The sequence below is a fragment of the Astyanax mexicanus genome, chromosome 5 (assembly GCF_023375975.1).
Source record: "Astyanax mexicanus isolate ESR-SI-001 chromosome 5, AstMex3_surface, whole genome shotgun sequence".
Lineage (NCBI taxonomy): Eukaryota > Metazoa > Chordata > Actinopteri > Characiformes > Acestrorhamphidae > Astyanax > Astyanax mexicanus.
The window spans coordinates 55,859,177-55,873,716 of record NC_064412.1 but is presented as its reverse complement, the minus strand read 5'-3'; the positions used below and the strand labels follow the sequence as shown (position 1 = coordinate 55,873,716).

Below are 14,540 nucleotides of genomic sequence, written 5' to 3'. Positions count from 1 at the left end.
TGAGTATTATACATTCAGTGGAAGCCTAAAAATCTAAAATGTGACATAAAACTTAAACTAGACATAAAAACACACACTATACCCTATTAAATCCAGGAATAAATACAGGTAAAAATGTATGCTAACGCATGCGTAATTACATAACCTGTACAACTGTAATAAACCTGAAATAACCTGCATAATTCACCCGAAGTTAGACTTATTATATTAATTGTTAATGCGTAACTACACAGTTATCAGAAACATTTAAAAATGGTGCAGCTTTCTGCCAATATAGATCATCATATCATATATGCATCGCAGCAAAATACATGGATGATTACATTCAAAAGGGTAACACATTGTAATAGGTATAAATACATGTAAACAACCTGGCATATAAAACTTTACCACACTGTCAAAAAAAGCCAAAATCAGTTCAACTCTAACCAATAGATGCAAACAAATTCCTTGCACTACCAATAAAAACAGCAGTATGTACACAATTTAACACAAGACTGAACTGCCAAACACAACTGTATCTCTCTACAGAATTTAATCATAGCTTAAAACTAGTTTTAAGGAAAAAGCACATGAAAAAAAAACACATGCTTTATTAACATTCTACACAACCGTGTTTGTTCACAGGGACATGTCCTGCTCAGCGTTAACCTCCCCTCAGACCACAGCGACACAGTGACCCACTTCAGTCAGTGCAGGTTAAGAAGAGCAGCTATCTGGGGTAGCACTGCCAGACAGCGCTGTTCACCTTGACTACACAGGTAATAAAATAATAAAGAGGAAACCAAGCGTCTTCAGAAGCAACACATCATTGTACAGGCAAAAAATGAGGGCAATGAGTCTCTTTGTCTTAAAAAAGTGGTAAAATCAGAGGGAGTCCCATTTGACCCTCGTTTTAATTTGACGCCAATAATTTACATTTAATTTAAGTACATTAATGTAAACAAACCAATCAACAGGATTACTACAAGATATATTTACATATGGTAAACATTATTAAAACACAGTTATACCCAAACCCACAAAACGATTGTCTGAAAGACTTTTAAGGAGTGCCAGTATCTGACGGTAACGGCACTCTAATCAAAGTTTTTCTAGTATTACTCTACCACAAACAAATATACACACACATAACCTAGCAGCATTGGCAGCACCTAGAAGACAAAAAAAAAAACATAAGCTCACAAAGAAGCACGATTGCAATTATAACATACGTATATTTGACGTTAATGACTAAATTCATTACTGCAGTAAATCACATGCAAATACTTGTATGATCACCTCCTTTTTTTAAAACCCCATGGTCCCTTTTTTTAGTTTTAGATACAGTGACCATATAGGAGCATCCCAAGAATCCAAATATGCTTTGTGGTGGTCATGTGGGGTCTTGACTATTGAAAAATAAGGCAAAGGAGGAGATTATAATAAAGTATTTAAAGAAACAGAAGCACAACAGTCTGAAAATATAGAACTACCACCTTTTTTTATATGCCAGTGGAGTTAAGCTTAGATCGGGCCCAAAATATCCAACCCGACCCGGCCCGAGTCCGTGCACATTTTGCCCGAACCCATCCCGAACCACCCCATACACTGTCATTTTAAGCCCAAACCCACAAATTAAACCGATAATTTTTTTTCTTAGTAAGTAGAGCATTAAAACTGAGCTTTTAAAACATTTTCGGGCTGTTCGAATGAGCGAACCCTGTTCAGAAATAATGTTAACTAACAATGCAACACTGAAGTCTTATTATTTAAGAAAAAAAATTTATTAAGAACAGATCTCCAAAATATTAAAACGTGAACAATGAGAACAATGATCCACAGGCCTAAACATCCGTAAATTAGGCTACAAGAATGTCTAAATGACTTTCCTATAATTTAATATAATTTAACATAGTTTACACAGTTTGATTTGTTATTTTGCTATATTGTGATTATCACGCCATAGCTTTCTATAAAATAAAAATAAAATTGACAAAAAGATGCCTACGTCACAGATTATTTTCTTGGGCCTCGAGTCGGGTACCGGCAGAGAATATAAGCTCTAAGTGGAGCTGTAAAATGGACCAAGAGTGTAGTTTGTGTTTAACGTGAGATATAAGCATTGGGGTACTGAACTTCAGCAATCCATACAAATGGAGTGCAAATATCTCACATTATAGCACTGTCTCTCTCACTTTTTTCAACAGTATAGATAGAGCTTTGTAAATCATACTGCACACATACAGTCATATGAATCCTTATGAAAAAAAGGATGCCTAGTATACATATTTCTATTATACTTTAGAGCCTGCGATGATGCGAGCAAATAGCACTGTGTAAATCACGTTAGTGCTGCAGGATACTGGAAAAATGGCATTACAATTTTAATAATGCATGCCAATATTGCAAGAACATAAATTATACTGTGCAGGTATTGGTAGATCTGTCATGGAAAATGAGAAGTGTAAATATTTTTGACACTGTCAATTGCCATTGCATAAGACACAGCACGTCATGCGATGTGACTATTGCACACGAGCGTATTGCCATAACAATGCTGAAACAAGATATTGTGCAGCTCTAGACCATGCCACGCCACTCCTAATTTTACAACTTTTAAAAACACTGCTCTGAGACCAACAATTTAACACTCAGTGGACTTAGCAAGCTGGCTAATACTGAAATTCTTGGTTAAACTGGAGATTAAGCTTGGACTGGTCAACATTCTTCCTTTAAATAAAGAGAAGCTCCATTCACAATGTTGTGGTTTAGTCCAGGACTAGGATTAATCTCTGTCTAAGGAACTGCCATCCATCCATACGGTACATCCCGCCATCTATGCATCCATCCATCCATTCATTCATTCATCAACCCATCCATCCATCCATCCTATTAACAGAAATTTATATTTGCCAGATGATCTTGTTTTCTTTACAGAAGAGTCATTATCACAGCCAAGAGAATAATGTGTGCCAATGTGAATACTTTCCTGAAATTAAAGTGCCCAAAACAGTACAATTTGTTTAATAAAATGAATATATCCTCTACATGTTAATGCCTCAGATAGAAAAAGGGATTTGATTAATCAAAATTCATTTTTTCATCTCTAATGCATTGCAAAAACAATGTTTGTTTGTAATATTAACAAATATATCCTGTTTGCATTCTATTTTTACAGCATTGCAGAAATTGACATTTAAAAAACGATAACTATTATTAGTATTATTTTAGTGGAGCACATTTGGAAAAGTATTACTGAACATTATTTATCACAAATCTAAAATGCTAATATTCCTTAGGAATATTAAACTTAGGAAATTAGTAGCTATAATGATTTTAATTTTCTGCATTATAATCCAAGAAAATGATTTGACTTTAATGTAAAGAGCCACAAACGCCTTCTTTAACTGTATGGAAAACATATTCAATAGAAAACCAATAAATTTGATTACCTTGTAACTATGTAACTAAATTAATAATTTCTTACATTTCTGTGTTGACTGCTTTATTTTTATTTTATTGAATCTTTTTTGTAACACTGAGGCTTATTCTCCTTGGTGTGCAATCAATTGTTTGTTCAGATTGATTAATGTGCTGTTTTCCTGCACAGTGCAATAACTTGGAAAGCAATAAAACATTAAATAACAAAGCTATTGAGTGAACATTGATTCAGTGTCAGAATTTCCTAGTTTTCAACATTAACCGATGCCTACGCAATGTTAAGCAATATTAAATAAATGCTGTTTTCTTTTCTTATCATCTTAAACATTGCAAGATGCAATGCAAATAAAAAATCAAGGTTTATTCAGTGTATTCCCTCTTTCCTAGCTATCAGAGAGGAGCTATCAGACTGCACAACAAGGGGTGGCAGTTTGACGATGAAGACAGCAAGCACACAGCAAAGAGCAGGGAACAGCTTGCGTGATGAATTAAACAGAAATAACAAGCATATACATCTATATTATTAGTGTTTTTAACAGTAGAAAATCCTCATTTTAGCCACATGTGCACCGTTGTTCTGTTCTCTTTCTACAAAATAATATAACCTAGCTAGCTCTCACTCCTCCCAACCCCGCCATCTTGGGCCGAACCAAGCAAGCAGCCATTACTACCAAACACAAATCAGCGTCTGCGGACAAAACCCTCCACAGAACCGATATGAGAAGAGTTAGAGTCTCCAAACGTGGCGTTTGAGGCTGCATAAAGCTTCTTTAAAGCCGTGTCTGCTGTGCTGAAGCCACATCCCCATAGCCTGGCTCGATAAGCGCACCACAAGCTAGCTTAGCTAATGATAGCTTAGCTTGCGTTAGCATGGGCAGCTTAAAAAAAATCAACCAATTATAACTATAGTGTTAACCCTGCTAACATTATAGTTAAGCTAACGTATTTAACTAGTAAACTACAGCAGAACAAGCAAAGAAATAATGTAGATAGCTGACTACAAAACTCAGATTATCAGACTTGCTAACTACAGTTCCTAAGCATTGTTTATTTTAGAGAGAGGACGACAGATGTAAAACCAAAGCTAGCTAGCTAACTAAGCTAACTGTGCAGAGAACACAAACGCTGGCAAGTCAAAGATCTGCAATCATCAAGCTAACGTTGGTAAACTTCATTACGTTAGAAAGCTAGGTTATCCTACATTTATATAACTAGTAAGTTAGCTACATTAGCTCGACTCCTCAATGAAGAACAGCTGCAGGTAGCTAAGCCACAAGCAAGACCCGTGTTTAACGTTAAATAACTAACGTTAAAGAATAATACAACACAAATAACCCACAGGTTTTACTCTAGCCAAGATACAAGCTGAGTGCAGTATTGTTGTATTCTGATGGAGGTGAACATATGCCATAATAAAATAATAATAATAATCACGCCATAAATGGTTTGACTCAAGCCTAAACTGTATTGTGTATCAGCAATGTTTGGGAGGAAATTCAGATGGAATGCATTCAAACAAAAACAACTAACTTACACAGTTAACTAACATCTCTAGTTAGCACAAGATTCATTTTAAGCCAGCTAGTGCTTGACGTTAGCTACCAAAGAAGAATGAACCGCAAATAGGTTATAGCTAGCTAGACACAACCCTTGTCTATGTGCTTAACGTTAAACAAGAAAAAGAGAAAGCCTGTGGTATTGCTTAGCTGTTCTGTTTGATACAGGTCAGTTTTAGTAAAAAAAATAAGACAGAAATGATTTAAATCTGAAGTGCTCGTGCTAGCTAGGTTAGTTAACTAGGTTGAAAGGTAGATACCAGCAATGCTTCAGAGAGAACTGAGATTCTCAAATTATTCAGGGACTTTATCAGTTAACTAGTTAACCTTACCTATTTAAGTTAGCTTGCAAGATAGATAACTAGCTAGCAAAGTAATGTACATAATGTACATTTAACTAGATATATTAGTTGATAATAAAAAGATCAAACTGGCCAGCCAGCTTCTTAGTTAGCAGGCTATTCCCCTATGCCACTTTATCTATATGAAGCTAACTAGCTATCCTAAAGCCACTGTTCTCGCAAGTTTACAAACTTGCTCATGCAGTAATTGAATAAAGCTAACTAACCAATCTAATCTAACTATCTAAATACACAACAGAGTGCATACATATATCGCCAAAGCAGTGCAACATTTACGCTAGCTAGCTAAACAGCTAGTACCACACAACAAATAAGCAAGCTAGCTACCTAGCTAGCGCTACAAAACAGGGCTAGAATCGCTAAGCTAGTTAGCTTAGCGTAGAGAAAATAAGGACGTTGCGTACGTAGGTTAGCTCAGCTAACCGCAGGGTCGCTAACGCTAGCTAGTTATTTATGTGCGCACTTTAGATAGAAAGCTAGGTTAGTTAGCTAACGCTAGCTAGCGTTGAATACCAAGTTAAGTTAAATAAGATAACGCTAAATAATGTGTGCAAGCTGCACGGCCGTATAAAAGGGATCGGATCGGGTGTTCTGTCGAGTTGTGCTACCCATCCATATGTGCTACCTATCGGAACTGCGCAAGCGCCAATCCATGTGTTTTAAAACATTTTCGTGTGTTTCTCACGATAAATCTTCGGAATTGTTTTTGTTTTCTGAGTACAGTTTAGCCATCTACAATCTTAACTTAGCATTATTATTACTGTTATTATTGTTAGCATTATCTTGCTGGTGACAACAGTGTGTGTAGATTGCAATGCATTAAAACGTTAGCTTCGCTGAACTAGCTCATACAAAATAATAAAATATTAAATGCAGTTTCTATTCAACTCAAAACCTATTTTATATATTAATTAATGAGGCTAAATTCAACAAAACTCCAACCAAGTTTGTTAGCTAGCTATCCAAGCTAACTGTAACTAGCTAAAATAACGTTACACTTCTGCAGGGAACATACTCTTAACTAGCTAACGTTATATGGTGCTTTTATTCTCTTTTCCGTCGGTTTATCTACCATTCAATAAATAAAGCTAACCTAGGTTAGCCACGGTAAGGGGTAGCACGGTTTGACAAGGTAGCACACAAATCGTCAGAACACCGGCTTAAGCAGCAAGCTAGCGTAGCGTAACCAGCTAGCTAACGTTAGCTCAACAGAGCCAACTTGCTAAGCTAGTTAGCTAAAGCTAGCTAACGTAGCTAACATAGCTAGCGTTACCTTTAACAGCAAGGCCTTCGTTCTGGCGCCATCTTCATGAAGCCTCAGAAATCCAAACAGTGAGCTGCAAGCGAGAAGACAGACAACACAGTGGGCTCAGTATCAATTGATGTCGTTTAAGGCTTTTGCGACGGCTAAACGCAGAATAAAACGTCTACACTAACGCCAGGCACTCTGGGTGCCGTTCAGGCGGCGTTTCTAACCTGTCAATCCCAGCCAAACTGTCCCTCTCCTGCGCTGTCAGCCTAGGAAAGTCCTCCTCGGTTTCACTCGCTTTTCCCGCCGCCATTTTCTTTTCCTCATCACCAGCAGCAGCAGCACCAGCGCCGAGGCTCCGAGCAGCAGCGCGAGCAGCTACGGCGAGCGACACTCGGCACGATTGCATGGAATCGCACCGAGGAGACGAAGGGCGAGTTCCAGGCGTTCAGAAAGCGGCACGAAATCAACGCTATTTCAGAAACTTTTCTCCTAATATGGCGAAATTCGGCTGCAAATCCTCCTGGAAGCGAGTTATCCTTCACTTGGTCCTCTTCTCACATTTTTACAACAAGCGCGTGAGCTGCACAGGGTAAACGTCCGTGCACGAGCGGCCACCCGTGCACAACTGTATTTAGTTATCTGACGGCAAATTAATTAAAATAAGTTCAAACTTCTTCTACTATCCGCCACCAGATTAAAGTTGTTGTAATTGTGTCACACAGGCGAACCCACGCCGTCGCATTCGCCACGCCCTCTCTGGCTTCGGCGGCCAATAGCAGGCGTGACATTCGGCACGTGACTGGCCTTGTCCTAAAAATTTGTGGACCAATCCTTAGATTAGCTAGCTAGACAATATTTCCCCTAACATTTTCCCCCAAAAAACATTTTAACATCCATATTTATATCTAGGTATTAATATCAACACATAAAAGTGATAATGAACATAACTCCAGTCTGTCTTTAAACTGTGAAACGAAAACCTTCTAATGTAGCTAGCTAGCTATATGATAAGGAAATGTGATGGAGGGCTGGGCGATATTTGAAAAAATAATAATCTTGATATTTTTCAAATATTTTTTATTTATACGTAAACAGACAGCACCATATAAAGTGATACACAAGCAACATAAAAGAGTTATTAACACGTTTTTAACAGAAGTGCAAGTTTATCTACTGAGATTTATATAAATAAATATGCAAAAATCTCTATTGTTCCATTTTGAAAATCACATTAAAACAGTAATTTGATTAATCAAACCGCCCGACTGCATAACACACGCTGCTCTCAGTAGACATTAGTTCACTATTGACTACTTTTTCAATCTTATTCTACGTGCAATAATATAATATAATATAATATAATATAAATGTAATAATAATAACTAATCTGCCCTCTCTGACTTCAATAGCCAATAGCATGCATGACTGGCCTTCTGGCCTTCAATCCTTAGATTAGCTTGCTAGGCTAAATTCTAGTGTGCATCTTCTGTACACTACATTTAGACACACCGAAGAGTGGACTATTGCACTATGACATTTTATTCATTAAAAATATGATTAAAACCTACTAATGTAGCTAGCTATAATACAGAAATGTATTAAATATTATAATGTATAGTGAACTGAATAGTAAACAGCCAAACACCAAACCATTGACTTATTAAGGCATGGGAATTAGATAATTAAGTCGGGGGGACAATTTTTGAAGCCGTGGGAAGTTAATATTTTGTTCCTATGCCTTAATTATTTTATTCCTATTTCTTCATAACTGTTTACACTAGTTAAAAGTATGGATTTGGGGGTGGGTTTTTACTTTTTTGGACCTGGACTACCCCCCTCTGTGTGTAACTGTAGGTTTATATAGGATCTCCAGTGAATTTGGCGTTTTACAGAGACTGTAAGACTAGGTCAGGACTGCACTTAGCAGGGCATTACTAAAGCAGCGTTATTCAGAATCACCAGAGCACTTTTTTCACAAAAAACAGCTCACATAGCATTTATTCATGAAAAAACGATGGAATGTAATCTTTAAATACTTGTGAAAGCCTGTGTTGGAGCTGGTGTTTGGGGTTTGAGTGGGCGTTTTGGGGGTTTTAGCCAGGGTTTTGGGAGTTTGAACGGGTGTTTAGGGGTTTGAACTGGTGTTTAGGGGTTTGAGTGGGTGTTTGGGGGTTTTAAATGGTTGTTTGCGCCGGGATTTTGGGGTTTGGGTCGGTGTTTGAGCCAGAGTTTAAGTGGGTGTCTGGCGTTTGAGCTGGTGTTTAAGCCGGTGTTTGGGGGTTTAAGATGGTGTTAGGGCCGGTGTTTGTGGGTTTGGGCCGGCGTTTGAGCTGGTGTTTGGGCTTTTGAGCAGTTGTTTGGGGGCTTGAGCGGGTGTTTGGGGGTTTGGGGCGGTGTTTGGGTTTGAGCCAGAGTGTTTGGAGTTTTGAGCAGGTTTTTGGGCCGGTGTTTGGGCTGGAGTTTAGGGGTTTAAGCGGGTGTTTGGGGTTTTGAGCAGCTGTTTGGGCTAGTGTTAGAGGGTTTCAGCGGGTGTTTGAGGGGGGGTTTGGGCCGGTGTTTGAGTCGGTGTTTGGGCCGGTGTTTGGGTGTTTGACGTGGCGCAGCATCACAGTAGGAGTGAGTTAACGCGCCGCTCCGGCTCCGGCTCCGGCTCGGTGAGGTAATCAGCCCGGCGATTCCCAAAATGGCGGAGCGGCAGAGAGAAGGTTAGTGGGTATGAGAGAAAGAGAAAGAGGCGCAGAGAGAAGCGCTGTTTATCCGGGTTATAGATTAATAACCACGGGTTTATTCCGCTCACAGTACTGCTGTTATTTAGCTAAAATACTTAGCTTAGCTCTGTTATCCGCTCGAGATCATTTTCACCGTTTAGTTCTCATACTCCAGTATCTCCGGTGCTCTGACGAGTTGTGCTAACCTGTCAAATCGTGCTACCCGAGTGTAGATAACTATATTTAAACATAAAAATACCAGAAAAACGCGCCTTATGTGAAAATACTCTCTGCAGAAGTCTGGGTAGGATATTGGGAAAGCCTGAATTAATACATCAGGGTACAGTTAAGGGAATACAGGTGATTAAAACCCATTTTGTATTTTTATTTATTTATGTATTTGTTTATTTTTTACAGTTAAGGGAATGGGGTGATTAGAACCCGTTTTTGTATTTTTCTTTGTTGCCTGTATCTGATTATTACATGTATTATTAGCTGTCATTAACACAAATAAAGCAGAATTACCAAAAAAAAAAAAACATGTGAAAACATAAAAAATGTGGGTCTGCGCATGGGCACTGGTGGTAAGATGCACATATGGATGTGTAGCACAATTCGACAGATCACCTGCTGTATTATGGTGGTGTTTACAGTCTGTGCTGCTGCTGCTCCAGTTCTTCTGTAAGCTATAAAGAGGTTTTATCCTAAATACTGGTTTCGAAACTACATAAATATAAAAGTAACATCAAAGACAAAAGCTTAGAGAGAGTCCTATAGTGCACTACCCCCCCCTCCCCTCCCCAAAACACATATTTCTAGAAGCCATAATGACTATAATGTATATTAAAATGATAATGTTGATAAATTTGGGATGCACTAGGTTCTACCTCATTAAGCTGAGTGATGCAGAGATGTGCAAAGATGTCATTTAAGCAAGAGGAGCTAAAATATACAACATATTCTGTTTTGTTTAATACTTTTTTTTGTTTACAGAATAATTCCATATGTTTTTCTTCATAGTTTGGATGAAACTTAAAATTAAAATGTAAGGTGTGTCTAAACCTTAAGCTGGTACGGTACATACTGCTATCCCATGACATTTGCCATGTCAGTGTTTGCATTTTACTGCTTAATCAGTTCGTTTTGTTTTGTCTTGTTATCATGTAGACTGACCTATTGCATGTATCTTTTTTAAAGACCAGGGGGATGCAGAGAGTGAAGACGAAGCCTACGAGGTTGTGGACTTGACGGAATATGCACGCAGTCACCAGTGGTGGAGCAGACTTTTTGGGAGTAACTCTGGGCCCATTGCTGAGAAATACTCGGTGGCCACTCAGATCATGATGGGTGGGGTTACTGGCTGGTGCGTGCCACTACCTAAATCCTAATATACATTTTTTTTGGGTCATCGTCGTGTTGCATGGTCCACCTCCAAATCAACTTTAGTTTTTAAACACATGGTCTCCTATTGTCCTCCAGCTCCCCCGATACAGTGAAGATGATTAATGCATCCCTAAACCATGAACCATGACATTTCCACCTCCATGCTTTAACATTAATGTGACTCCAAGTCCCATCCATGCTTTAAAAATATAGATTTTTATAATAAATCCATAATATTTAAGTTAAAATACACATTTTAGTTGTGTCCCTGCATTTCACGTAGTCCTGTTACCGTAACATATTACCAAATCTAAAACATCTGGAACATTTTATAAGTCACATCTACAACAGGAAGTGACATCAGCTGGTTCCTCTGAAGACCATGGGAAGACCAAAATTAAGTTCCCTCATTAGTTTTTTTTCTGTATATTTTTCTTATTGTAACGATGATTGAGGAGCTCAATCTCAACACTCACTCCTGTTACCTAAATTAATTCTTACGTCTTATTTGTATATTGTTAAAGTACACATTTTGGGGAAATCACTAGAATGTGCTCAGTCTCCTTATGCTATTAGCATAGCCACCATTAAGCAATTTTTATTGTTTTTGCCAATTCTTTATTCTTGTAACTTTCATTCCTGTTATTTAGGAGCGAGTGCCAGTAACAGGAGTGAATTCCAGTAACAGTAATGATTTTTTGCCATAAATATGAATGATTTGAACATGCAGTCAACCATTTCTTTAAATTAAAGACTTTCCTAAGAACAAATTAAAGGAATTAGTGGACTTGCTTTTAAACATGCTTTTTAAATGTTACATGATTTTTGTAACCATTTTTAGATTAGAAACCCTGTAAAAGAACAAGTAAAGCTGCCTGAGTTTGACCAGGACATGTTTTGAATAGTTAAATATGTGTGTTATTAGATTTGGAGTGGAAAAAAAGTAGAAAATAAGTTTAATTAGAAAAAATGTTGCCCTTATATTATTACACATCCATTATACATTTTGTTTCTCATCCTCAGGTGTGCTGGATACCTTTTTCAGAGGGTGGGAAAAATCGCTGCTACTGCAGCAGGTGGAGGATTTCTGTTACTGCAGGTATGAACTGCCAGATCATGTTCATATTAATCATGTTAATACTAAATGTGTGTCTGTGTTTCAGTATAAATCAGTTCACTGTATTTAATGAATCTGTGCAGATTGCTAATCACAGCGGCTATGTGCAAGTGGACTGGAAGAAAGTGGAGACAGATGTGAACAAAGCCAAGAAACAGCTTAAAAAGAAAGCCAACACAGCGGCTCCGGAAATAAACACCTTTATTGAAGAGGTAAAGGATAATTTTCTGTTCGGTTTAAAAGTTAAAACCTTTAATAAAAGGTAGAGGGCTGAACAGTTAATCGAAACATTGTTAATATCAACATTTAAAGCCTCTAATCAAATTAATCCACATCATTTCTTTTGTTGAATAGAAGAGTAATAAATGGAAATACTTTTTGCACCTTTGGACTACTAATAATAGTGAAATGTATTTTGTAAGTAGTAATGTAATAACATACTTATATTTAAATAATATAGCAAAATAGTATATTTTAACCACATCCGTATGTTTAGACAGGGTGGATGTTATTGATTATTATCTGTATCCTGAGAAGAGTTTTGTACTTGTGGAGTATGTAAGGACCCTGAGTTTTGTTATTGTTATTTCTGTTTGATTTCTTTTTTTTTTTTTGCATTTAGAGCTGTTTTATAAACACATTCTCATTTTCTGAGTTTTGGGTATAAAGTACTGCACAGTAAGACTGCCCTCTGTTGGTAAAACTATAAAATGTTCCACAGAAAGACTACTATCAACTGTTTTGTGTTCAGGTAGTAATAATAAACTCTTTCTGCAAATTTACAGTTTTTACCTTAATTAGACCCAGATTCAGTGTTCTTAGGGCTGTGGAAATGTTAAATATGTTATTTTTTAATCAGATTATATTCCATTTTATTTATGGTCAACCAATCAATCAGTCAAAGTTTTATTTTTTAATCAGTAAATGAGTGATGGTTAATCCTCATGTTAAATGCAGCTGAGCATTTACAACTGAGCATTAAAATAAATTTTATTATTATGTTATTTATTATGTTTTTAATCAGGCTGAACTAAAATGAGGAACTACATAAACAAACTAGCAATAAAGTCAATGTTATTAGCATTCAAAATAAACAAAAAATAATATTTAAATAAGAAACAGGATTTTTAAAACATAAAAAAATAAGTGGACAATCTCAAATTTAAAACAGTCTCGATTAAAAGATTATAAACACAAATAGGTACTATATAATAATATAATTTAAGAATGTAAAAAAGTTACGGAGATTAAAAAAATGATATTAAAACTAGTTGTAAAAAATAAAATAAAATAAAATAAAATAAAAAGCTTAAAAGGAAATTATAAGATTGACAAAAGGAGGGGGCAGGTGTTGCCACAATTAATTCTTATTTTCTTATTTCCTCTTAATTCCAGCTTTAATTAGCTGTTCTTTTTCCGTTCCTCCTTAAATGCTGCAGCCTCAGCCCGCTGCTGCACCATTTAAGGTGGAACAGGAAAGTTATCTAGTTACTGAGACAAACTACTAGCGATTTATTTTATGAATAACTCTTGTTATGAAGAATTCAGCCATAAAACTTTAAAACTAGACATTAAATTATGGTAATATATTTATGATTATAGTTATTTTTAATAAGGAAATACTCAATTGTGCTGCACCATCTTGCCCACTCAAACCAGAGGAGTAGGGTTTTGAAATGGGATTTGGGTGTTTTTCTCATATTTAAAACACTTTGAGAGTTTTGTTGTGTGAATGTTTGTATAATAATCCTGTAATTATGTCTGTGCTGTTTTTCAGGCTACAGCGTTTGTGAAGAGGAATGTGGTGGTCTCCAGCGGGTTTGTGGGGGGGTTCTTGTTGGGTGTTGCCTCCTGAGCTAAACAGTTAAAATCCTGTGGATCAGACCGACTCTAAAGCTGTGAGATGATCTGTGCGGGATCTCGCGGTGCTCTCTCGCTCTGCTGTTCTCTGATTTTGCCAATTAATGGAGTCTGCTGCGCCTCCTGTCTGGTCTAGACTCTGTGCTGTGGAGGACTCTGAGGTGGAGGTTTATCTTTACATTAAAACTACTTGAAACTACCTTTTCATTCAGCGAACACACACACACACACACACTCCCCACTTTTTAATATCGTGTGATCGGAAACTGTGTTATCATACTTCTGTATTACTTAAGTTACATGTATGTAAAGAATAAATGAAATAAATGTGAAATGTTCATCTGTTAGGAGTGTGAGAAAATATTGATTATCGAAGTATTGAGACATTTTGTTTTGCAATACTGTATCGATTTTCAAAAGAACAGTGTCAAAATTAAATTATTGTTATGCTTAAATGTAAAAGATTGGTGTCAGAAGTGGTTCATTTTGTTTTGTGATTAAACTGTTACCACTAGATGGCAGTGCTGTACTTTATCGTAAGCTCTTTCCATGGTTCTGACTGGATGAGAAAAGTAATTTCATTAATACAGATTTTATAAATAAGTGTTTTTATACTACACTTTTATAACAGTTATTTAAGACCAATTACCCAAGCACTAGTGATGCTCTTACAACACTCCGCCTCTTTTTGAACTGCTGCTGATGCAGCATTGCCGAGTAGCATCACAGCGCTAACGCTCGGAGGAAAGCACAGCGACTCTGTTCTGATACATCAGCTCACAGACGCAGCCTTTTGCTGATCCACATCACCCTAGGAGTGATGAGAGGAAAGAGCGCACCATCTACTGTACTGTACCCACCCAGAGAGAGAGCAAAGAC

General features: G+C 37.1%; 2 protein-coding genes across 3 annotated transcripts in view; one reads left to right on the top strand and one right to left on the bottom strand.

Moving 5' to 3' along the window:
- Positions 1-7,602, bottom strand: part of kdm6al (lysine (K)-specific demethylase 6A, like) — a 39,540-nt gene extending 31,938 nt beyond the window's left edge. The window contains exons 1-2 of one of the 2 annotated variants that reach the window (XM_007244234.4): positions 6,818-7,602; positions 6,615-6,678 (exon numbers count right to left, since the gene is read on the bottom strand). In XM_007244234.4, coding sequence (XP_007244296.3) covers positions 6,615-6,678; positions 6,818-6,999 — 246 coding nt within the window. In that variant the 5' untranslated portion in view covers positions 7,000-7,602. The remainder of the gene's footprint in view (positions 1-6,614; positions 6,679-6,817) is intronic. The other variant, XM_049479846.1, reaches the window with a different exon arrangement.
- A 1,480-nt stretch (positions 7,603-9,082) lies between these two features.
- LOC103021389 (FUN14 domain-containing protein 1) lies at positions 9,083-14,006 on the top strand. Its single transcript, XM_007244233.4, has 5 exons — positions 9,083-9,298; positions 10,499-10,664; positions 11,708-11,783; positions 11,885-12,013; positions 13,579-14,006. Exons 1-5 carry the CDS (start codon positions 9,277-9,279, stop codon positions 13,654-13,656), a joined length of 471 nt encoding a protein of 156 aa, XP_007244295.3. The 5' UTR covers positions 9,083-9,276; the 3' UTR covers positions 13,657-14,006.
- Positions 14,007-14,540: the final 534 nt, after the last annotated feature.

Excerpts from the sequence above, each read along its gene's own strand:
- LOC103021389 (XM_007244233.4), top strand. The coding sequence starts at position 9,277 with ATGGCGGAGCGGCAGAGAGAAG. Across the intron at positions 10,665-11,707 it reads ATGGGTGGGGTTACTGGCTG|GTGTGCTGGATACCTTTTTC; the intron begins GTGCGTGCCACT and ends TCTCATCCTCAG. Across the intron at positions 11,784-11,884 it reads GAGGATTTCTGTTACTGCAG|ATTGCTAATCACAGCGGCTA; the intron begins GTATGAACTGCC and ends GAATCTGTGCAG.